At 44.0% G+C, this 26,500-nt stretch overlaps 1 protein-coding gene across 5 annotated transcripts in view; it reads right to left on the bottom strand.

The window, feature by feature from the left end:
• The window catches only part of LOC310854834 (cell migration-inducing and hyaluronan-binding protein-like), a 125,002-nt gene that overhangs the window by 6,459 nt on the left and 92,043 nt on the right, over nt 1–26,500 (bottom strand). For all 5 annotated transcript variants that reach the window (XM_083759537.1, XM_083759540.1, XM_083759539.1 and 2 more), the window contains 14 exons: nt 26,164–26,369; nt 22,219–22,288; nt 20,282–20,410; nt 16,618–16,703; nt 15,762–15,893; nt 12,878–12,913; nt 12,603–12,758; nt 10,512–10,692; nt 9,570–9,785; nt 8,647–8,858; nt 4,897–5,082; nt 4,497–4,701; nt 3,760–3,846; nt 3,367–3,524 (listed from right to left, as the gene is read on the bottom strand). In XM_083759537.1, the coding sequence (XP_083615663.1) occupies nt 3,367–3,524; nt 3,760–3,846; nt 4,497–4,701; nt 4,897–5,082; nt 8,647–8,858; nt 9,570–9,785; nt 10,512–10,692; nt 12,603–12,758; nt 12,878–12,913; nt 15,762–15,893; nt 16,618–16,703; nt 20,282–20,410; nt 22,219–22,288; nt 26,164–26,369 (2,060 nt within the window). The remainder of the gene's footprint in view (nt 1–3,366; nt 3,525–3,759; nt 3,847–4,496; nt 4,702–4,896; nt 5,083–8,646; nt 8,859–9,569; nt 9,786–10,511; nt 10,693–12,602; nt 12,759–12,877; nt 12,914–15,761; nt 15,894–16,617; nt 16,704–20,281; nt 20,411–22,218; nt 22,289–26,163; nt 26,370–26,500) is intronic.

Genomic DNA, 26,500 nt, shown 5'->3' with positions numbered 1-26,500 from the left:
TTAGGACATTACAGAGACATTATTAATGAGGACAGTATTAGGTTACTGTTCCATTATTAGGACATTACAGAGACATTATTAATGAGGACAGTATTAGGTTACTGTTCATTATTAGGACATTACAGAGACATTATTAATGAGGACAGTATTAGGTTACTGTTCATTATTAGGACATTACAGAGACATTATTAATGAGGACAGTATTAGGTTACTGTTCCATTATTAGGACATTACAGAGACATTATTAATGAGGACAGTATTAGGTTACTGTTCCATTATTAGGACATTACAGAGACATTATTAATGAGGACAGTATTAGGTTACTGTTCCATTATTAGGACATTACAGAGACATTATTAATGAGGACAGTATTAGGTTACTGTTCCATTATTAGGACATTACAGAGACATTATTAATGAGGACAGTATTAGGTTACTGTTCATTATTAGGACATTACAGAGACATTATTAATGAGGACAGTATTAGGTTACTGTTCATTATTAGGACATTACAGAGACATTATTAATGAGGACAGTATTAGGTTACTGTTCCATTATTAGGACATTACAGAGACATTATTAATGAGGACAGTATTAGGTTACTGTTCATTATTAGGACATTACAGAGACATTATTAATGAGGACAGTATTAGGTTACTGTTCCATTATTAGGACATTACAGAGACATTATTAATGAGGACAGTATTAGGTTACTGTTCCATTATTAGGACATTACAGAGACATTATTAATGAGGACAGTATTAGGTTACTGTTCCATTATTAGGACATTACAGAGACATTATTAATGAGGACAGTATTAGGTTACTGTTCCATTATTAGGACATTACAGAGACATTATTAATGAGGACAGTATTAGGTTACTGTTCCATTATTAGGACATTACAGAGACATTATTAATGAGGACAGTATTAGGTTACTGTTCATTATTAGGACATTACAGAGACATTATTAATGAGGACAGTATTAGGTTACTGTTCCATTATTAGGACATTACAGAGACATTATTAATGAGGACAGTATTAGGTTACTGTTCCATTATTAGGACATTACAGAGACATTATTAATGAGGACAGTATTAGGTTACTGTTCCATTATTAGGACATTACAGAGACATTATTAATGAGGACAGTATTAGGTTACTGTTCATTATTAGGACATTACAGAGACATTATTAATGAGGACAGTATTAGGTTACTGTTCATTATTAGGACATTACAGAGACATTATTAATGAGGACAGTATTAGGTTACTGTTCCATTATTAGGACATTACAGAGACATTATTAATGAGGACAGTATTAGGTTACTGTTCATTATTAGGACATTACAGAGACATTATTAATGAGGACAGTATTAGGTTACTGTTCCATTATTAGGACATTACAGAGACATTATTAATGAGGACAGTATTAGGTTACTGTTCCATTATTAGGACATTACAGAGACATTATTAATGAGGACAGTATTAGGTTACTGTTCATTATTAGGACATTACAGAGACATTATTAATGAGGACAGTATTAGGTTACTGTTCCATTATTAGGACATTACAGAGACATTATTAATGAGGACAGTATTAGGTTACTGTTCCATTATTAGGACATTACAGAGACATTATTAATGAGGACAGTATTAGGTTACTGTTCCATTATTAGGACATTACAGAGACATTATTAATGAGGACAGTATTAGGTTACTGTTCATTATTAGGACATTACAGAGACATTATTAATGAGGACAGTATTAGGTTACTGTTCCATTATTAGGACATTACAGAGACATTATTAATGAGGACAGTATTAGGTTACTGTTCCATTATTAGGACATTACAGAGACATTATTAATGAGGACAGTATTAGGTTACTGTTCCATTATTAGGACATTACAGAGACATTATTAATGAGGACAGTATTAGGTTACTGTTCCATTATTAGGACATTACAGAGACATTATTAATGAGGACAGTATTAGGTTACTGTTCATTATTAGGACATTACAGAGACATTATTAATGAGGACAGTATTAGGTTACTGTTCATTATTAGGACATTACAGAGACATTATTAATGAGGACAGTATTAGGTTACTGTTCCATTATTAGGACATTACAGAGACATTATTAATGAGGACAGTATTAGGTTACTGTTCCATTATTAGGACATTACAGAGACATTATTAATGAGGACAGTATTAGGTTACTGTTCCATTATTAGGACATTACAGAGACATTATTAATGAGGACAGTATTAGGTTACTGTTTACCATTACCATTTACCATTATTAGGACATTACAGAGACATTATTAATGAGGACAGTATTAGGTTACTGTTCCATTATTAGGACATTACAGAGACATTATTAATGAGGACAGTATTAGGTTACTGTTCCATTATTAGGACATTACAGAGACATTATTAATGAGGACAGTATTAGGTTACTGTTCATTATTAGGACATTACAGAGACATTATTAATGAGGACAGTATTAGGTTACTGTTCCATTATTAGGACATTACAGAGACATTATTAATGAGGACAGTATTAGGTTACTGTTCCATTATTAGGACATTACAGAGACATTATTAATGAGGACAGTATTAGGTTACTGTTCCATTATTAGGACATTACAGAGACATTATTAATGAGGACAGTATTAGGTTACTGTTCCATTATTAGGACATTACAGAGACATTATTAATGAGGACAGTATTAGGTTACTGTTCATTATTAGGACATTACAGAGACATTAGTAATGAGGACAGTATTAGGTTACTGTTCATTATTAGGACATTACAGAGACATTATTAATGAGGACAGTATTAGGTTACTGTTCCATTATTAGGACATTACAGAGACATTATTAATGAGGACAGTATTAGGTTACTGTTCATTATTAGGACATTACAGAGACATTATTAATGAGGACAGTATTAGGTTACTGTTCATTATTAGGACATTACAGAGACATTATTAATGAGGACAGTATTAGGTTACTGTTCCATTATTAGGACATTACAGAGACATTATTAATGAGGACAGTATTAGGTTACTGTTCCATTATTAGGACATTACAGAGACATTATTAATGAGGACAGTATTAGGTTACTGTTCCATTATTAGGACATTACAGAGACATTATTAATGAGGACAGTATTAGGTTACTGTTCCAATAATTAGGCTGAAGAAACAACCAACATCTGTACGGAGCAGGGGGGGCATACTGTAGCTGTCTGTCTGATGACCTGTCTTACCCCTCTCTCAGCGAGCTGACGTAGCTGTCTGTCTGATGACCTGTCTTACCCCTCTCTCAGTGAGCTGACGTAGCTGTCTGTCTGATGACCTGTCTTACCCCTCTCTCAGTGAGCTGACGTAGCTGTCTATCTGCGCGGGGATTCCCTGGAGGATGGAGTTCCTGAAGGCCTTCCTGTCTGTCTGCGTTCCATCCTGTCCGTCCAGCACCGTCAGGTGAACTCCGTCTTCTGATTGGTACATCTTCTTACCGTTCACCTGCAGAGAGACACAGCCAATCAGTGACAAATAACTGCTATTTTAACACCTGAGCGCAACAAAACATAAAATTACTTCACCACTAGTCACTAGTCCCTAGTCACTAGTCACTCCCTAACATTTTAGCCCAGTTTTTATTTGTTGACAAAAAATGTCAGTATATTTAGTTTTAGTCATCATGGCTTAGTTTTAATTTGACTTTGGCCACTGATCCCAACAGGAGAACTAGAGTCACCTCAGTGTAGGCGAAGTCCTCCTTGATGTGGAAGAAGCGAGTGTTGTAGGATTCCACTTTGAGCTCCAGGAAATGCTCTGGTGTGTGCTGAAACACAACAACAACAACAATAATAAATAATAATAACTAGAAAAGTCACAATTTTGAAAAATTGCAAAGTGTGATTACATATGCATATTACATATGCCCCTCCCACTAATATTGCTAGCCAATTATAATGTCACGTAATTCGGAGGGGATTTATACCCCCAAAAATCATTTTTCTGCAAGAAACGGTTAAATTTTTCGCATTTGCGGCATCCCCTATGGATGAAAATGGAATCGCTTTTGGTTGATTAAACTACCATCTGATTCAAATTTGGGATGGATTGGACATTCCGTTCGTGATTTGTGGCATTTTTTGTAAAATAGGCCCTTCCCACTAACTTCGGACGACGATTAAGGCCGAACGCAGTCGGAAAGGTCCAGAGATCATGTGTACCGATTTCTGTGAGATTCGGACAAAATCTGTAGGTTTAGAAAATAAAAGTGTGTTTTGAAGAAAATTCTAAATAGCAGAAAATCTGGGACGGAAATGGGCGTGGCCTATATGGGGAGATGCGTCATGACCCAAGGAATCCAGGGGAAAAAAATTCTGATAACTTCTCGACAAGATGGAACAGATGGAAACATAATTGGACAGACAAGAAAAACAAACTAAGGAACTGCTCTCATTAGCACACATGAGTTCTGCTCACCAGCCTGGCATCGGGCAGTTTCCTGGGCATGGGCACATCAACGATGGGCATCTCTGCATGCCGGGGGTATGCCCGGGCCATGCAGTCAGCGGGAGGACTGCCTCTGGGAACCACCGCCGTGATCTTGACCCTCTCGCAGCCTTTGACCGAGCAGAAGGCGAACTCCTCCCTGCTGTTGTAGGCTTTCACTTTGAGGAACAGCAGGCTGCAGGCAGACAGACAAGAACTAAATGTTAGGGAGGGACTAGTGGAGAAGAGATCCAGCTATTTTCAGCAAGCAACCACGTCTAAAATCAGCCATTACGCCACCATCATGGCCCACGAAATATTGTACATTTAATCGATTTTAAAACTAGACTAACACTAAAACATTCCAGGTAGTTACTAGGTTGTGACTCACCCAGTATCTTCCTCCCAGTAGTAGTACCCTCTGGCCAGGTGGGAGTGGTTGATCTTGTCTCTCTGGGTGGTCTTCAGAAAGACGCCCGTCTTGCGGGTCTGTTTGGTCAGACGGTTGTGGATGTCGGAGATGACGGTGAACGTGGTGCCTTGTGGGTAGCAGAAACCTACGCTGATCCAGTCGTTTCTGGAACACACACACGCACACGCACACGCACACACACACACACACACACACACACACACACACACACACACACACACACACACACACACACACACACACACACACACACACCAAACAGACCAAGCAGTGTTTTAGTTCAGTGTGAGAGGACCTCAGTGAAAATAAGTCTTCAGACGTTACTGTGAAATCCTTGAATCGCTGATTATAATGTTTTTGTATAATTGCTTTTCTAGAAAAATCAATTTGTCAGAGGTTCATCTAGAGTCCCGGCTGATGTTTAGCTCTGATGAACAAGTTGAACAACAGCAGACATTCATCACAAGCTCTCTTTATGTCTCCCTTCTCAAAAACGAATGCAATGCAACACACAGTAATATATAGAGCAACTAAAGAGTCTTCCATCACAAATCATACAAGCAACAAGTAAATATGGTTTTAAAAAGAAACTAGATAAAGTCAGGGCACAGGTCTCCACCAGGGCAGGTGAGGTTGTGGCCTCCTGGTGGTGCGATAATAGGCCAATGTGAAAATTGGATAGAAATTGGATGACTTGAGGCATTTTGTTCCAAAAATGTGTTTTGCAAAAATCCACCTGTTGGTGGCGCTAGATGGCGAAAGATTTCACGTAAATTGCATGCTGCAATCTGGAGGAGTAATATTAAAAAAATGTGTTTTACGGTGCCGGAGATTAGCTGTTAACAGACGGACGGACGGACGGACGCACACTCACACACACGGACAGAGTGCAAAACATACTCTCCCCCATGCCTTCGGCCTGGTGGAGACAATTAAATAAATATCTCATGTCATCTGCTTTTTTGATTACGGTTAACAGACAATGCACACTGTTTTAAATGTTTATTTCATACTGTATCTGTACTTAAAAACAGAAATTCTATTTATGGTTGTTGAGTTATCATTAACCTGTTAATTAACAATTAACATACTTGTGCAATGATGTACAATACCGTCATTATTTTAACACTTGGTTGTATTATAATTGTTTAACTGTTTTTTTCTTATACTGTCTAAAATGTTTTCATATTTTATGTGTGGACCCCAGGAACAGTAGCTGCTACTAAGGTAGTAGCCAATGGGGATCCAAATAAACAACAGCAGGGAAGTTATTAAACAATTATTAAATGTGTGGGAACCACTTTGCAGACTGAGTTGCAGTTCAGGCCTTTGGGCAATAGATGGTGCCATAGATGCACCGTCTATCTACTGATGCACGTGGCTAGTAATAAGCTGCTAGATTCTAGCAGGTCTCGCCAGTCCATTTTCAGGGTAGGATCAGACCTCTGGGGAACGGTTCCAATGCCCGGGATGTCTACCATGGCTGTGCTGTTCCAATGGCTGACAGCCCAGGCTATTAACTGTGCTCGGAGCAAAGGGCGGGGCGGGAGAAAATATGACAAACAGTCCCCATGAAGTATGCACTCTCCTCATTTCTGCGGTAGCCTCGGCATCATTTGTAAATAGTGGAATTGTAGCAGGACGGACACTCCTTAACGAAACACAGCCCTCCGTTATGACAGACGGGGTGAAGTTATGATGCAAGTGACCTCAGAGGCCCTTCAACTATTCTTTTTGGTTAGCCAAAGTGTTTTACAGCATGCAACCAAATTTAATGTGAGCTTGAAGATCTGCTATTTTCAGCATGCAACCAAATGTAACGCAGCCGTTGTCGCCATGGATCAACGACAGGTCTGCTCATGAAGAGGGTCGCCACAACGCAAGCGAAAAAAGAAAAAAATAGCTAAACAGAATCCAGGTCTGGTCAGTCCTGGCAGCGAAACGAGCATGTGCGCAACAAATTCACGGGACCGCGCCCACGAGAATACGTTTGCGCTGTTGCCCCTCGACTTCTCCGTGCGTACAGAAAATAAACGCAGGTCTATAGGCGTGTTAAAACGCTTCGATTTGAAAGGCCCTTTATACTGGATCTCTTGTCCACTATAGTCCCTCCCAAACATTTTAGTGTTCGAAGGACATTTTTTTTTGTTATAGATTTAGTCGAGGAAATCAACACTGGTGACCAGTGCACTGACCTGTTGAAGTGTAACTTCATGACACTGACCTGTTGAAGTGTAACTTCATGACACTGACCTGTTGAAGTGTAACTTCATGACACTGACCTGTTGAAGTGTAACTCCATGACACTGACCTGTTGAAGTGTAACTTCATGACACTGACCTGTTGAAGTGTAACTCCATGACACTGACCTGTTGAAGTGTAACTCCATGACACTGACCTGTTGAAGTGTAACTCCATGACACTGACCTGTTGAAGTGTAACTCCATGACACTGACCTGTTGAAGTGTAACTTCATGACACTGACCTGTTGAAGTGTAACTTCATGACACTGACCTGTTGAAGTGTAACTTCATGACACTGACCTGTTGAAGTGTAACTTCATGACACTGACCTGTTGAAGTGTAACTTCATGACACTGACCTGTTGAAGTGTAACTTCATGACACTGACCTGTTGAAGTGTACTGTAACTCCATGACACTGACCTGTTGAAGTGTAACTTCATGACACTGACCTGTTGAAGTGTAACTTCATGACACTGACCTGTTGAAGTGTAACTCCATGACACTGACCTGTTGAAGTGTAACTTCATGACACTGACCTGTTGAAGTGTAACCTCATGACACTGACCTGTTGAAGTGTAACTCCATGACACTGACCTGTTGAAGTGTAACTCCATGACACTGACCTGTTGAAGTGTAACTTCATGACACTGACCTGTTGAAGTGTAACTTCATGACACTGACCTGTTGAAGTGTAACTCCATGACACTGACCTGTTGAAGTGTAACTTCATGACACTGACCTGTTGAAGTGTAACTTCATGACACTGACCTGTTGAAGTGTAACTTCATGACACTGACCTGTTGAAGTGTAACTCCATGACACTGACCTGTTGAAGTGTAACCTCATGACACTGACCTGTTGAAGTGTAACTTCATGACACTGACCTGTTGAAGTGTAACTTCATGACACTGACCTGTTGAAGTGTAACTTCATGACACTGACCTGTTGAAGTGTAACTCCATGACACTGACCTGTTGAAGTGTAACCTCATGACACTGACCTGTTGAAGTGTAACTCCATGACACTGACCTGTTGAAGTGTAACTTCATGACACTGACCTGTTGAAGTGTAACTTCATGACACTGACCTGTTGAAGTGTAACTTCATGACACTGACCTGTTGAAGTGTAACTCCATGACACTGACCTGTTGAAGTGTAACTTCATGACACTGACCTGTTGAAGTGTAACTCCATGACACTGACCTGTTGAAGTGTAACTTCATGACACTGACCTGTTGAAGTGTAACTCCATGACACTGACCTGTTGAAGTGTAACTCCATGACACTGACCTGTTGAAGTGTAACTTCATGACACTGACCTGTTGAAGTGTAACTTCATGACACTGACCTGTTGAAGTGTAACTTCATGACACTGACCTGTTGAAGTGTAACTTCATGACACTGACCTGTTGAAGTGTAACTTCATGACACTGACCTGTTGAAGTGTAACCTCATGACACTGACCTGTTGAAGTTGATGAGCCAGACGGTCAGTTCTCCCGGGGCCGTCCCGTCCCAGTGGACCGTGTAGCTTTTGGACAGGGTGACCACGGGCTGGAACTGCTGGTAATGCTTCCTCTTGCCCAGAGCGCCCTCTAGGGCCAGCGGCCGGTCAGGGTACTCGTCCTTGACCATGAGCATGTTGGAGGTGGCTGGGTTACGGGTCTGGATGTAGATCTGTAGAAACACACGCGCACGCATGCACACACACACACACACACACACACACACACACACACACACATTGCAATTACAAATTTAGTTGGCGATTAATTATCACTCAAAGAACTGCAATTAGACGATTTTGTAGCAATTATACAACAGTGTAATTATGAGTGGCCGGATGGTAACCGCAAGGTTCCCAGTTCGACCCCGGGCTCCCCCAGAGTTAGTGTCGAAGTGTCCTTGAGCGAGACACTGAACCCCGAATTGCTCCTGATGTGCTGGTTGGTGTCTTGCATGGTTTCTGCCGCCATTGGTGTATGAATGTGTGTGTGAATGGGTGAATGTAATGCACAATCTATGTAAAGCGCCTTGGATAAAGGCGCTATGAAAATGCACCATTTACCATTTAGTTTCGAGGAAGCAATCTGATTGGTTGAAACAGCCTTCTAGCATCATGGAACACCTAATTAAAACAAATAATTCAGCCGTGTTGTTCTCCCAGAGCGCAGCAGACTCAACCCTAACCCTTGGATAAAGGCACTTTATACAGGTAAATGCACCATTTACCATGTATATACATAAGCAAGTAGTTATCATTAATCATACATAAGCTAAGGACGTAACAGTGGAATATCTATAAGTCAGATAACTCACAAATAGATTTAACCAATATTTATTATAGAATGAGAACGTTTTTGTTGCAGATGGCATCCCTCTACCCACCTGTGCATAGTGCCCGCTGCAGATGGCAGCCTTCCAGTCGGGCACATCAATGCAGTCGGGGTGGCGCAGCAGCCAGTTGTCGTCCTTGACCAGGAAGGATCCTGGGTACTCGCTGACCGAGCCGTCCGTGTCCTGGAAGATGGTGGTCTTGTCGCCGTCCATCTGCATCTTGTTGAACCACGGCCCTGGCTCCCCGAAAAACACCCTGGATGTGATCTGTGAGGAGGAGCAGAATGACCCTAAATACACACCCCCAAAACACCCTGGATGTGATCTGTGAGGAGGAACAGAATGACCCTAAATACACACCCCCAAAAACACCCTGGATGTGATCTGTGAGGAGGAGCAGAATGACCCTAAATACACACCCCCAAAAACACCCTGGATGTGATCTGTGAGGAGGAACAGAATGACCCTAAATACACCCCCCCAAAACACCCTGGATGTGATCTGTGAGGAGGAACAGAATGACCCTAAATACACCCCCCCAAAACACCCTGGATGTGATCTGTGAGGAGGAGCAGAATGACCCTAAATACACACCCCCAAAAACACCCTGGATGTGATCTGTGAGGAGGAACAGAATTACCCTAAATACACACCCCCAAAACACCCTGGATGTGATCTGTGAGGAGGAACAGAATTACCCTAAATACACACCCCCAAAACACCCTGGATGTGATCTGTGAGGAGGAACAGAATTACCCTAAATACACACCCCCAAAACACCCTGGATGTGATCTGTGAGGGGGCGTGTCCATACGCTCTATTCAAGTAATACATTAGAGTAAATTTTCCACCACAGGTCCCTCTGGTCTCTCTCAGACAGAAACGCCACACACACTCACAGGAATGTTGTCGAAGGTGATGTCGGTGACAGCTCTATTACTACCTACTCACATGCACGTTGTTGTTGGGACAGCTCTGTTACTAGTTACTCACAGGAACGTTGTCGAAGGTGATGTCGGTGACGTTGTTGTTCGGACAGCTCTGCCAGGAGTTGTTGAGTCTGAAGCCGAAGGCGGAGGTGTGTCTCCCCTCCAGAGCCACGTACTTCCTGAAGGTGCAGTTCTGCACGTTGATTGGCCCGTCGTAGATCTGCATGCCTCGGATGGGAAAGTCTCTGCAACGCAACCAGGCAAATTAATTAACCCACACACCGCTGTTAATGTGTATACAGTCTGTAACACACCCACACCGCTGTTAATGTGTATACAGTCTGTAACACACCCACACCGCTGTTAATGTGTATACAGTCTGTAACACACCCACACCGCTGTTAATGTTTATACAGGGATGGAAGTCTCTGTAACACATTGTAGTTTATACAGTCTGTAACACACCCACACCGCTGTTAATGTTTATACAGGGATGGAAGTCTCTGTAACACAGTGTAGTTTATACAGTCTGTAACACACCCACACCGCTGTTAATGTTTATACAGGGATGGAAGTCTCTGTAACACAGAAGTTGACAGAACCGCACAGTCTGTTAGTTTATACAGTCTGTAACACACCCACACAGACCCACGCCGGTGTTGAGTTCATCGACAAAAACTATGACGACAAATTTCCGCCGACAACCTTTTGTTCACTGACGAAAAAGAAAAAAAACTATGCTATGATAACAAAAACTATAGACGTGCACGCACGCACGCACGCACGCACACTGACTCCTTTCCAGGCGAAGGAGCAGCGGTTCTACTCCGAGTCTCTCTTGTGTGACTGAACTTCTCACCCTATCTCTAAGGGAGAAAAGTCATGTCGGCCGCTTGTATTCGCAACCTTATTCTTTCGGTCATGACCCACACTTCATGACCATAGGTGAGAGTAGGAACGAAGATTGCTCGGTAGACAGAGAGCTTTGCCTTCTGGCTCAACTCTCTTTTCGTCACAACAGTGCCGATTCTCCGGGTGATCTCCTTCTCCGTCCTCCCCTCACTCGTGAACAAGACCCCGAGATACTTGAACTCCTTCACCTGTCGGTAATGCCTCATTCCCTACTCGGACTGCACAATCCACCGGTTTCCTGCTGAGAACCATGGCCTCAGATTTGGAGATTGATAAAATGAAAGTATTGCCCAGAGACAACAGAAACATTGTAAATAGTGAGCGCAGCCTTAATTTTCTCTGCTGACGACAAATACATGTCTCTCCCCGGCGGTCTTTGTCCCTGATGATGATTGTTGCACAATTTGGGAGTTGAGTTATGAGAGTTCCTTTTGTAACTGAGCTCTGGGATGAAATCACAGGAAGTCGGAGCATAGGTGAAGCATTGAGACAGACATGCTTTAAATGACGACGGCAGGATTCCTCTCTTCCTCCAGACAATGGAGGAATGTTGAATATGTGTCTAAAGACAGACGTTGCTACAGAGCTGTGGATTGTGGTCCAAGTGGGCCAGGGAAAATAATCTGTCTGCCAGCCCTCACACACACCAGCCCTTATCAACCCCGCAATCTGGGCATTTCTGTTTTATGTGTGTGTGTGTGTGTGTGTGTGTGTGTGTGTGTGTGTGTGTGTGTGTGTGTGTGTGTGTGTGTGTGCGCGCGCGTGTGCGTGCCTAAGTCTTTATCCCACGATTTTTGTAACACATTTTTCACCCAGTGTCAATTGTCTATCTAGTGTAATCATGGGCGCTACGCTGCCAGCCCTCACACACACCAGCCCTTATCAACCACGCAATCTGGGCATTTCTATTTCATGTGTGTGTGTGTGTGTGTGTGGGTGTGTGTGTGTGTGTGTGTGTGTGTGAGTGTGCGCGCGTGTGTGTGTGTGTCTGTGTGCCTAAGTCTTTATCCCACGAGTTTTGTAACACATTTTTCACCCAGTGTCAATTGTCTAGTGTAATCATGGGCCCTACGCTCTCCCTCTGCCAACCTGGGGAGAGCAACGGACTGACCTCATGCTTACTGAAGTCCAAACGCCTTCATATGCCCCTTCGTGTGTGTGTGTGTGTGTGTGTGTGTGTGTGTGTGTGTGTGTGTGTGTGTGTGTGTGCGTGCGTGCGTGCGTGCGTGCGCGTGTCACTCACACGCCACGCGGTAGGGTCCTGCCACTTAGGTCGGCTCCGCCCAGCCCCCAGATGCGGTTGTCGGGGACGGGCATCCCTCGGTTGTCGCTCTCTCCCACGAACAGCGAGTTCTTCACCTCCTGACGAGAGCCGTCGTCGTCAGGGAACGTTCCTCCACTGCAGAGCAGACACGCAGACACACAGAGACACATGGTAAGCATACGGCCATCAGCTCAGTACCATTGTACCAAGCGTCTTTGAACTGTACTTAAGTGATCTGATGGAACATGGCTTACCTTGCCAGAGTGAGACCGATGCCATTATCAGCAAATCTAGAGAGAGAGAGAGAGAGAGAGAGAGAGAGAGAGAGAGAGAGAGAGAGAGAGATTGAGAGAGAGACAGAGACAGAGGGAGGGGAGTAGGGGGGGGGGGGGAAGGGAGGGGGAAAGGGAGGGCGGACAACAGAATGTGTGTGAGTAATAACACCAAATACAGAATAATGTGCAGATCATTATCAGTCTTATCATTTCCAGCATACACGCGTGCACGCGTGCACGCACACTCTGTCTGAGGGAGATACAATGTTATTGGGTATAAATAACAATAAAAAGGTTTTTCCAGCAGCTCGGTACGGTTGCCAGGTTTTTATTACCCAGAAGGAGATGTGTGTGTCCCTGTGTGTGTGTGTGTGTGTGTGTGTGTGTGTGCGAGTGTGTGTGCGTGCGTGTGTGTGTGCGTGCGTGCGTGTGTGGATATCGTAGAGGACACCCACAGTGTGATGGAATAATAATCATCTTTGTTCATTGTTTTTGGCTCGTGTTCTTTTCTGATTAAGATTTTACAGATTAGTTTCCTCTCCCTGTCATTAATTGATTTGTTGGAATAGGACAGTTCCCATACCCATCGTATCGTCATAATGAACCAATATCGTCCATGTATCGTATCGTCAACCATGTATCGTGATATGTATCATATGCTGTTAAAATGTATCTTTGGAGTATCTTTGGAGGAAAGATTTACATATTTTCATAGCGTTAATATGACAAAAGGTGTGGTGGATGAAGCAGGTTGGTGACCTGATGTTTGACATCCACTGATCTACTGAACTCTTTCCGTGCCAACCACAAGATGGTGCTGTTGGCTCAGAGCGCCACGTTTTTCACATCCACTGATATACTGAACGGTCGTGTATTTATCATGTACTTCTCCGTACGGTCGTGTATTTATTATGTACTTCTCCGTACGGTCGTGTATTTATTATGTACTTCTCCATACAGTCGTGTATTTATTATGTACTTCTCCATACAGTCGTGTATTTATTATGTACTTCTCCGTACAGTCGTGTATTTATCATGTACTTCTCCGTACGGTCGTGTATTTATTATGTACTTCTCCGTACGGTCGTGTATTTATTATGTACTTCTCCGTACGGTCGTGTATTTATTATGTACTTCTCCATACAGTCGTGTATTTATTATGTACTTCTCCATACAGTCGTGTATTTATTATGTATTTCTCTGTACAGTTGTGTATTTATTATGTATTTCTCCATACAGTCGTGTATTTATTATGTATTTCTCTGTACAGTTGTGTATTTATTATGTATTTCTCCGTACAGTCGTGTATTTATTATGTATTTCTCCGTACAGTTGTGTCAGGTATGCATAGCAGGCCTGGACACATTGTGAGCTTGTAGATCATTTGAAATGAAAACTTCTGGCTAATATGAATATAGTGTTTGTGTACCGTACAGTGCAGTGTCTGTCTCACACTCACACACGACGCACCACATGCACACAAGCATGCACGCATGCGTAACATGCACACAAGCACACACTCACGCACGCACGCACCACAAACACACAAGCATCACATGCATACAAGCACACACTCACGCACAACATGCACACAAGCACACTCACGCATGCACACACCACATGCACACAAGCACGAACGCATGCACACAAGCACACACTCACGCACCACATGCACACAAGCACACACTCACGCACGCATGCACCACATGCACACAAGCACAAACGCATGCATCGCATGCACACAAGCACACACTCACGCACCACATGCACACAAGCACACACTCACGCACGCATGCACCACATGCACACAAGCACGAACGCATGCATCGCATGCACACAAGCACGAACGCATGCACCACATGCACACAAGCACGAACGCATGCATCACATGCACACAAGCACACACTCACGCACGCATGCACCACATGCACGTACGCACAGACGCACGCATCACATGCTATGAACATTCCATCTGCTCTCTTTTGCTTTATGGTGAAAATATTTAAGAAATTAATAAACAAATCAACAGAAATCTTTCAGGGATTCAGAGGCAGGAGGAGAGTCTCCCAAAGCAATCTGGTGTTTGTTGACACTGGATCAATAAAACACACAGCTGAAGCAGGGACGTACATGTTGTGTTGTGTATGTAATGTATCTGTACTGTTATGTGTATTGTGATGTATTAGTTAAGTAGTGTATGTATATCAGAATCAGAATCAGAATCATTTTATTTGTCATTTTCCTTGTACTTGCATACAAAATAACATGAAATATCGTTTCCCCTCAGTTATTGGCAGTGCAACATAAAACATAGAGCCTATTTAAAAACACAAGCTAAAAACTAAAACCAAACATGGACAAACAAATATTTACTGTTATGTGTATGTATTGTGGTGTATTTTAAACTATTGTTCCGTTCAGTGTGAGAGGACCACAGTGGAAATAAGTCTTCAGACTTTACTGGGAAATCACTGATTATAATGATTTGTAAAATTGCTTTTCTAAAAATAAAAAATAAATCAGACCAAAGGAATCTTTAAATCCAATGTTTGAAATCCAGTTTTATGTCAAGGATCCACAGATTGATCATCATTATCTCTACAGGGTTAGAACTACTACTCACTGACAGTCATCCACTAGGGCATTCACTTCTAGTCATTTTTACTAGTTGACTAGTTGCCTAGTTTAATATGACGACATTGGTGACTGTAACTATAATCTACCTGATCGTGATGCCTAGATCTTGATCAACTAGTCAACTAGTACCAACAAGGTCGACTAGGATTTACTAGTCGACTAGTTGCTTAATGCCCTATTATCCAGCCACACATCTCCTCTCAATAGGGTTAGAACTACTACTCACTGACAGTCATCCAGCCACACATCCCCTCCTCTCAGCCAGGCTCCATGGTCTTGGTTCTTATAGGCTACAAAGTGGTGGATGAGAGCTGGTACTCTGGGCTTGAATGGGTCAGCATCCTGGTGAGGTCCGTACCTACACCGCACGTCACACACACAAACGTCACACACACATGCACACACACACACACACACACACACAGACACACACACGACACACACACATGCACACACACACACACACACACACACACACACACACACACACACACACACACACACACACACACACATAGACAGACACAGACACAGACACACACACACACACACACACACACACACACACACACACACACACACACACACACACACACACACATAGACAGACACAGACACAGACACACACACGACACACACACAACAGAAGCATAAAAAAACATCTCAACATCTCTCGTCATACAGTCTAGAGCAACGGAAGCTCTGAAACTTCCGTTTCGTCTTTACTTACATAGGATTCATGATAACTTTTATATTTTTTGATGTATTACCATGTGTTGTTCTTGCTTACTGTAAATCGCTCTGGATTAAGAGTGCATGTTAAATGCCTAAATTGTAAATTGTGAATTGATTCAACTAGGACTAGTGGTTCTCAAATGATTGATTTGCAAGGACCCCCTTAACTCTGGGTGTACAAATGGAACCAAATGGACCCGTAAGGGTTCCATTTGAACCCTCTCAGAGTTACCAGACCTGTTATGGTCATTCAGGCCTATCTTTGTATGGCAAAACATGGAATTTGACCCGAACGTCCACCACAAGCAACATGGCTGACCATGATGACCCCCTGACCCCTGACTCACCTGGCTCCCACTAACGAGAGGAAGGGTCTCTTGTCCTTGTCGTTGGCCTGAGTGGTCTTCACTCCGTTGTCCAGGATCATCCCCGCCTGGGAGGAACGAGAGACCGCAGAGATGTTAAGACATGAACCCTAACTCAGTGGTTCCCAAAGTGGAACACATAAACGAACGCAACAAAAGCAGATTCTGACAGTTTATCACATCAGGAAAACTCACGCGGTTTTATTTTCGTCTTTTACGATAGATTTATAAAGTTACTATTTTGGTTGGAGCTACACTGAAGCAGTACTGCGGCGTTCCCAGCTCTCGCGGGGACATCTTGCGAGGTTTGGTTTGTAAACAAGTGGCCATGCTGTTTGAGATGCACCCAGCTGCAGCCTCCCAGACACGCTGTTTGAGATGCACCCAGCTGCAGCCTCCCAGACACACTGTTTGAGATGCACCCAGCTGCAGCCTCCCAGACACACTGTTTGAGATGCACCCAGCTGCAGCCTCCCAGACACACTGTTTAAGATGCACCCAGCTGCAGCCTCCCAGACACACTGTTTGAGATGCACCCAGCTGCAGCCTCCCAGACACACTGTTTGAGATGCACCCAGCTGCAGCCTCCCAGACACACTGTTTGAGATGCACCCAGCTGCAGCCTCCCAGACACACTGTTTGAGATGCACCCAGCTGCAGCCTCCCAGACACACTGTTTAAGATGCACCCAGCTGCAGCCTCCCAGACACGCTGTTTGAGATGCACCCAGCTGCAGCCTCCCAGACACACTGTTTAAGATGCACCCAGCTGCAGCCTCCCAGACACACTGTTTGAGATGCACCCAGCTGCAGCCTCCCAGACACACTGTTTGAGATGCACCCAGCTGCAGCCTCCCAGACACACTGTTTGAGATGCACCCAGCTGCAGCCTCCCAGACACACTGTTTAAGATGCACCCAGCTGCAGCCTCCCAGACACACTGTTTAAGATGCACCCAGCTGCAGCCTCCCAGACACACTGTTTAAGATGCACCCAGCTGCAGCCTCCCAGACACACTGTTTAAGATGCACCCAGCTGCAGCCTCCCAGACACACTGTTTGAGATGCACCCAGCTGCAGCCTCCCAGACACACTGTTTGAGATGCACCCAGCTGCAGCCTCCCAGACACGCTGTTTGAGATGCACCCAGCTGCAGCCTCCCAGACACACTGTTTAAGATGCACCCAGCTGCAGCCTCCCAGACACACTGTTTGAGATGCACCCAGCTGCAGCCTCCCAGACACACTGTTTGAGATGCACCCAGCTGCAGCCTCCCAGACACACTGTTTAAGATGCACCCAGCTGCAGCCTCCCAGACACGCTGTTTGAGATGCACCCAGCTGCAGCCTCCCAGACACGCTGTTTGAGATGCACCCAGCTGCAGCCTCCCAGACACACTGTTTGAGATGCACCCAGCTGCAGCCTCCCAGACACACTGTTTAAGATGCACCCAGCTGCAGCCTCCCAGACACGCTGTTTGAGATGCACCCAGCTGCAGCCTCCCAGACACGCTGTTTGAGATGCACCCAGCTGCAGCCTCCCAGACACAGAGGAACGAGAGAGACCACAGAGATGTCCAGGATCATCCCATGCCTGGGAGGAACCACCGCAAACACGTTGAGCAACAACCAAAAGCACATTAATCAGCATTTATTGCTTTTGCACGACTGGTGCCAAAATACAGTGTGTGTCTGTGCACCCGCACATGCACGCATGCACGAAAGGAACGAACGCACACATGCGCACACATACGTGTTATTACGCCACGCCTGGTGTCATCTCGCAACGTGTACACTCCCTCTGTGTGCGTGCGTGTGTGTGTGTGTGTGTGTGTGTGTGTGTGTACACTCCTCTCTCTCTGACTTTTTGTCCATAAAACCGAGTGGCGGGATTAAGGGTGATGTCACAACCAGATGCCCCGCCCCTTCCTCCCGGCCAGGCACAAGCATGTGCTTTTAGCACCCAAAGTACCTACAGCTTTTAATGTTTGTCTTGTCCTAACACAAACATTAAAAATGCCATTGACAATGAACAGAGTTTAATGTTTGTCTTGTCTGTCCCCATGTTACGTCATGATGATGTACGATGATAAGAGCCCCTCACTTCACATGGGTGTGATTTTTACTTACTTACCAGAGTCCAATTACTCCACTATACACATCTCAGAGGCAAATACTGTACTTTTACTCCACTATAATTATTTGAAAATGTTTGTTAGGGGCACGGTGGCACAGTTGGTAGTGCTGTCGCCTCACAGCTAGAAGGTCCTGGGTTCGATTCCCGCTGGGGACGCTGTGGGCACTGGCGGCGTGTTCCCTCCTCTGCGTCATCAGTGCCCATACCCGAGGCGGGGGTTGGCGATAGGGCCTTTCTGTGTGGAGTTTGCATGTTCTCCCCATGTCCCCTAGGGTAGATACCCTCACAAAAACATGCCGTAATCCTGGTCTCTAAAACTACCTCTCCCTGGCCAGCCGGGGCGCCTGATGGAGGGGAAAGGAACTGGTCGGAAATAACGTGTCCCTTCCACGCGCTACGTCCAACCAGGGAAACTCCCCCTGTCAGGTGTAAAGGAGCAGCTTGGACTCCTCATGCATAGAAGGAGGCATGAGGTCAGTCCGCTGCACCCCCAGGTTGGCAGAGGAAGTGTAGCGCCCAGGATTACATTACATAATTGGCACTGGGTGAAAAGAAAACTGGGTTACAAAATCGTGGGATAAAAATGTATTAAAAAAAAAATTAAAATGTTTGTATAGGCCTAGTAGTATCTCACTTTGTAGATTTGTATTACCAGTAAGACGCCTGAGGGCGAGAAGCATGCATCCGCCTGGGTGACAGCAGACTGCTGGGCGAGCGCTGGCGCTTTGGGATGGAGGCTACAAGCTATTATATCCTAGCACAACCAAGATGGCGTCGTGTCACCTTGAAATGGGCTCTGAAGCTGCAAATCGCTGGGCGCACTGATTTAATGGTTCCAAATGACGCTGGGCGATAAGAGTGTTAAATGCTGCAATTTGTAAAAAATATAAAATATGACTCCTAACGTCGTTGAAGCGAGACTCAGAAAATGTCCATGGGACCCATCTAAAAAAGTCCCGGGACCCATTACATTGAAAACCTATTTACATCACTGGAACACAGTTTGCCAGCCACTGCTACAGAGCTGACGATGAGGTTATGTCTTCCCTTCTTCTCTGGAGTCCTGCCTCAAAGCAGACCAGAGATAGAAAACTGTCGTTCCCTGATGTCATCGCTAGGGACACATGCATCAGTAAGCAGGAACTGGGGATCACAATGAAGGACTGGGAAGTCTGGCGTGGCATTGTGAAATCCATGATCTCGACCGCGGTCGAAAAATGATGAATTAAAACAAGGAGATCATTGTAGGGGGGGGGGGGGGGGGGATAACGACATCACGTCCTCTTTTCACAAGCGACCAATAAATCTCTCTCTGAGGTCAGTGTGCAGAGCGCGGTTTGAGCCCCGAGGCGCCACTGCTTCCCTCCCTTCATTTTCCTCTCTCTCTCCCCCCTCTCGCCTTTCCTTTGCCATCTTGTTTATCTTAAACTCCTCCACCTGGGGTAATGCATAATTCCATGCACCAACCCACCCATCCATCCATCCACCCACCCACACACCGACCCATCTCACCCTGTAGTTGGAGTGGGCTCTGTTGTTGGTGAACTGGCCCATGGGGGTGTGCTCGGTGCGTCCGGGGGAGTAGAGCCCCTCGGAGGGCCCGGTGGGAACATGGTGGAACAGGAACCAGAACCCTGTTTCCTGGAGAGAGACACACACACACACACACACACAGATACGCACACACAGACACGCACACACGCACGTACCCAAGAGAAGAGACACTTTCCACGTCAATTGCCTGTTTTCTGCATTGTTACTCCCATTCAGGTATGTATGCAAATGCCATGAAAGTGATTATGTTTTGACAGAACGTCTTGTATATATCCTTTAAGATGAATAACACTCTATATTCCCTCGCACGTTTCCCGTCAAATCCACAGCATTATGAGAGTCAGGGTGGACCGTACAGCGGCCAGCCGCTCCGTCTGTGTTGTCTGCTTCATTCAGACTCTCTAATAGAAAAGATATAGAGCGTCTATGGGCCCTATGAGGACCCAGGAAATAATTCCCCGTTTCCCATTTTCCTCATAGACTTTTCAAAACGTATTTATTTAAAAGCGTAACACCACATTTGGTCAGTCGTCTTACTCAGTGCAAGGGATACACCTGTGGAATGCCCTACCAACTGAAATAAAACGACAAACTGATCTCAAAATGTTTAACAGGGACAATACAAAAAACAATGTATCAAGTTAATGGTCAACGGTTTCATCAAACATGAAACCGTTGCATTGTACATAGGGTTTCTATACAGCAGCTATACATCTACCTAAAACAATATTTGACATACAAATATAAATACATCTAATCTAAATCTAAAGTACAAGCAATAGCAAAATGTGCCTAACATATTAGTGTTCGCACCTCTGGCCCGATTTCAACCAGAGTTTAACTTCATCATTAAAACAGTTTAAGAGCCATGAACGTCAAGACGTCTAATTGCCAATTATGTACCGGATGCCACGGATTAAATTATTATTATTATTTTTTTAATATTCTCTTCTTTTTTTCTTTTTTCATATTTTGAAAATTCCTCTAATCTGGTGTACAGGTGATGACATGCACATTACATGCACAATAGAATTACAAATTCTTTCTTTCTTTATAATGGGAGAATTGGCACTCAAAGCCTAAACAGGTGACCACCAGGTGGCGCTGAAAGAGTAAATAAACATATAAATAAATAAAATAAAGAGGTTTACGCCGTGGACAAAGCCAACCCGACTTGTGACAATAAACACAATATTTTGGGCAGATCAAAAAATCACAAAGAAAAAAAACAACAAAAAAGGTGTTGTAACCTGCCTTTTCCAATTATTTGTTCGGCCCAGAAAAGTTTGTTGTCATTACTTGTCACAACTGGAGTTTGCTTTGTACGACGCTTAAAAGGTCTAAATAAATACTTTTGAAATGTCTATGGGGAAAATGAATGGGAAGTTATACTGCGACACTCGAGTGGACATTTAGAGGGGCAGGTGCTCAAGTGAAAAAAGGCACCTTGTGCAGCGTGTGGAACCGGCCGGTTGCCTTAAACGTGTGAGATTTATAGATTTTGGGGCCTAAATAATATATTAGAAGCGTTTTATCAAGAATTGATCCCCTGCTCTAATAGAATCATACAGCCGCTGTGTGTGTGTGTTGTCTGCTTCATTCAGTCTCTCTAATAGAAGCGTACAGCCGCTGTGTGTGTGTGTGTGTTGTCTGCTTCATTCAGTCTCTCTAATAGAAGCGTACAGCCGCTGTGTGTGTGTGTGTGTTGTCTGCTTCATTCAGTCTCTCTAATAGAAGCGTACAGCCGCTGTGTGTGTGTGTGTGTGTGTGTTGTCTGCTTCAACAGACTTTCTTATAGAAGCATCCTGACCTGACCTCTCACCTCTGAGCCTCTGATAAAATGTGAAAGACTGTGATAGACTGTGATAGACAGTGATATAATGTGATAGACTGACCTCTGAGCCCGCTGCAGCACAGTTGATCAGGTTGTTATTGGGGTTGGCAATCCAGAAAGTAGACGTCGCACTGATAGGGGAAGACAGACAGACAGACAGACAGACAGACAGACAGACAGACAGACAGACAGACAGACAGACAGACAGACAGACAGACAGACAGACAGACAGACTTTAATGAAAACTCCTGGGAAGTTGACAAGATATTCCACTTAAATCCTTCACTTGTCATACAGGGCACTACTGGGGTTAGAGAACATGACACTACCTGCATTATGCTGGATTTATTATATTTATAAATGGTAAAATGTGAATTTATATAACGGTTTGATCCAAGGTGCTTTACATAGATGGTGCATTACATTCATCCACTCACACACATTCACACACCTTTACATAGAGTGTGCATTACATTCACCCATTCACACACATTCACACACCTTTACATAGAGTGTGCATTACATTCACCCATTCACACACCTTTACATATATTGTCCATTACATTCACCCATTCACACACATTTACATAGATCGTTACATTACATTCACACATGCATTCACACACCTTTACATAGATTGTGAATTACATTCACCCATTCACACACACACACACACACACACACACACACACACACACACACACACACACACACACACACACAAACACACACACTTACACACATTCACACAGCGATGGCGGACCAACCTGATGTTGACCTCTATAACTGTCAACTTATTATTATTATTATTTGTAGTCATTTAATTTTCATCTTAGCCTGATCAGAAATCATGTTGTAATCTTTTAAGCCACTGAGACAACATTGACAAAAGTCTTACTTCTCGTTATCAGGTGGCTTAATTAATCATGGATGACTGGATTCCAGTCATGATTTGAGTAAAGTGAAGGCATGTCATAATTGAGCAGCGTTCTGGGCGTGGGGTTCTCAGAAACCTTCCCCTTTATTACTCTTTACTTGTTATTAAAAACACATGATCTAAAAAGAAATGCCACAACGTTGTTTATTGACCCTATTTATTACATGGCTTGGTTGAATGCTCGATTCTGATTGGTCAAATGCAGAATTCAGCGGTGTGTTATTTCTTGATAACAGACCGCTCCGCTCTATAACAGACCGATGCCTAATCAAATCCTCGGAGCACCTGCTGCGCCCGCTTGATTTACTGCTGTATCCAACATGACAGTCATGTAAACACACACAATGTGACACACAGGGCGCGTTCGGAAATGCGCCCTGAACGCACTGGTGTGCTCTCTTGTCGTTCGTTTATTCAGTGCACTCGGTGCGTTGTCGTTCGAAAATCCAGTGCGCTGCGCACCGGGTGTGCCGAGTGCACGCACTGAGCAACCCTACCCTCAGGGTAGGGTTGCTCAGTGCGAATGGTGTGTTGTAACTGGTCGTTCGTAAATAAGGCACACTGAACGCACTCTGTGACGTCACCGCCCACCACACTCAACAAACTGACCACATTCCCGGTGCACATAGCCGAACGCGCCCACAATGTCATTTACAGCTAAACATTGCTCTCAAAAACGTTTTTGAAAACAATTGAGCAAGAAATAGACAAAGCAGGACCCCGGAAATGGATTCTATACTCTCTAGTGCTGCAGCCGGGCAGACGCCGGCCAGTGCGACACTTATAGAATACTTTCATTACCGCGAGCGAGGAAATACGAGTCGTTTTGTTGTGTTTTTGGGTCAATTTATTAATGTATGTATTAAGTAGCCGTGTAATAAGCGGCATAATGTCTGCCGATGGGTGGTCATTGTTTATAGATAAATCACCTTCAGGCTTATTATGCCATTTTGGGCGGGAGCCCCTTTTGGTGTTAGCATTATGCTATGCTTTAGCTATTGAAAAATAGCAGATCTACAAGCTCATAGCGCGCCACCGAGTGGCTAGAGCTTGTAGGTCTGCTATTTTTGAAAAATCTAAGAACGACTGACATAGAAACATAGCTTTTTCAGAAAACTGTCAGGATGTAGAAGACATTTTTAGAATCTGATCTCAGGTCAAAACGCTCTGCGTCGGTGGTTAATCAGCCTGTCTGTGATTTATCTATAAACAATGACCACTCAGCCAGACACTATCCCTTACATATGTCATCGTACCTATACCACACACATATAGAGGGGAAATAGCCAATGAATTCAATTCAGCTCAATGTTAAATTCAACAGATCTTTTTGTTGTCACGAGGAAACTGTGTGCCAGTTTACAAGCTCACACCACCATGCCAAAAACAATGTTTTTCTTTTGTTTGTAAAAAATAATCAATTATAATAAATCTATTTCTTGAATTATTTCATAGCGATGCCAGTGATGAAGAAATACTGACTGTGGAGCAGAAACTACAACCACAGTTAGCAGTGTGCCCTCGTGTTATCATTACTCCCCATGTGTGTGTGTGTGTGTGTGTGTGTGTGTGTGTGTGTGTGTGTGTGTGTGTGTGTGTGTCCGTGCGTGCATGTGTGCGTGCGTGCACGCTGGGGGACTGCAACAATCTCAGTGGAAATTAATCACAGCAAATGTTACATTAGTTTCCATTGCCATTGTTAGCATAATATTTGATTAAATGTTTATGATTAATTGTTAGCATAATGGTGTTTGATTAAATGGAAGTTTTTTTTCTTCTATAAATGCACTGAGGGCCGGCAGTGGAAACAATTTAGGGAATACAATGATCTGATCTGGAGGACTCTAACAAAAAGACTCATTTACCAGACAACATGTTGTTATATGACTGATATCAACCACTATCAGTCATTATCACATGAATCTGAACCGCCATGGACAGCAGAGCAGAGCAGAGCAGAGGAGAGGAGAGGAGAGGAGAGGAGAGGAGAGGAGAGGAGAGGAGAGGAGAGGAGAGGAGAGGAGAGGAGAGGAGAGGAGAGGAGAGGAGAGGAGAGGAGAGGAGAGGAGAGGAGAGGAGAGGAGAGGAGAGGAGAGGAGAGGAGAGGAGGAGAGGAGAGGAGAGGAGGAGAGGAGAGCATCTTTATGCATATAAGTGAGTAAATGTCATTCATTCCAACCCTCCTCCTCCTCCTCCACAACAACACATTCATATGAATGCAGAAACGCCCATCATCGTCTAACTCTAAGTCATCTGCTGCTCGTTAGAAATTTACTCCGTCATGCCCAGCATGACACTTCCATCTTATGAGTGACTCGCAGCCGAGGGCCGCGATCAGCTGATCGTGCATTATCCATCACATCTTAGATGCGATCGATCGCTCATTATCAATCACATCTTATACGCGATCGATCTCTCATTATCAATCACATCTTATACGCGATTGATCGCTCATTATCAATCACATCTTAGACGCGATCGATCGCTCATTATCAATCACATCTTAGACGAGATCGATCGTGCATTATCAATCACATCTTAAGACACGAACAGCACATTCCAGGTGAATAAAAGTAAATGAAGTTTCATTCCAAAGACTATGATTAAACTAAATTAGAAAATTGCTGGCAAAAACAAAACTGACACACGGACGCACGCACACACACACATACAAGTGGCTCTTATTTTGATGAGGCAGTTTCTGCACAGGTAGTCCGTTTCACTTGTAAACAAGCTACAATGGATGAGCTGTCAAAGTACTAGTCGCTAAACCACGTTAGCGACCATATTTACAATATGAAAACTGTCCATCTGCCCGTGTGAAAGCAGCATAACGTCGTGGCAGGATAAAAACGTCTGTAACCCCCTCCACTCACTCTTGAACGAGAAAAAGTGACGTTCACACACGCCAGAAATGAACGTGTTCACAACGACGTTCATCAGGCAGAAATACAGTACGTTCAGTTCACGCTCAACCCAAATGAGAACGTGTTTGTGAACTATCGTTCTTTGAACGCGTTCGGGTACAACACTGCACACACACACACACACACACACACACACACACACCTGCAGTCCTGGCGCGGGTTGGCCACGTATCCGGGGAACGCCCCGTCGGTGATGTCGCGACACATCTTGCTGTCGCGGTCGGACGGCAGCAGCGTTCCTGCTCGGACCATCAGACCCAGACAGTGGTCAAAGGTGTTCCTCTCCTCGGGCCCATCCTCCGTGAAGTAGCAGTGACCCAGGATGTCATAGCCCACCACGTCCTTAACCTATAGGAGAGCAGAGAGATATGTCCTTAACCAATAGGAGCACAGAGATATGTCCTTAACCTATGGGAACACAGACAGAGATATGTCCTTAACCTATAGAAACACAGAGATATGTCCTTAAAGGACAACTT

This window comes from Protomyctophum parallelum, assembly GCF_964188405.1.
Source record: "Protomyctophum parallelum genome assembly, chromosome: 2".
Taxonomy (NCBI): domain Eukaryota; kingdom Metazoa; phylum Chordata; class Actinopteri; order Myctophiformes; family Myctophidae; genus Protomyctophum; species Protomyctophum parallelum.
Note: the sequence above shows the minus strand (reverse complement) of the source record. Positions and strands in the feature narration are given on the sequence as shown.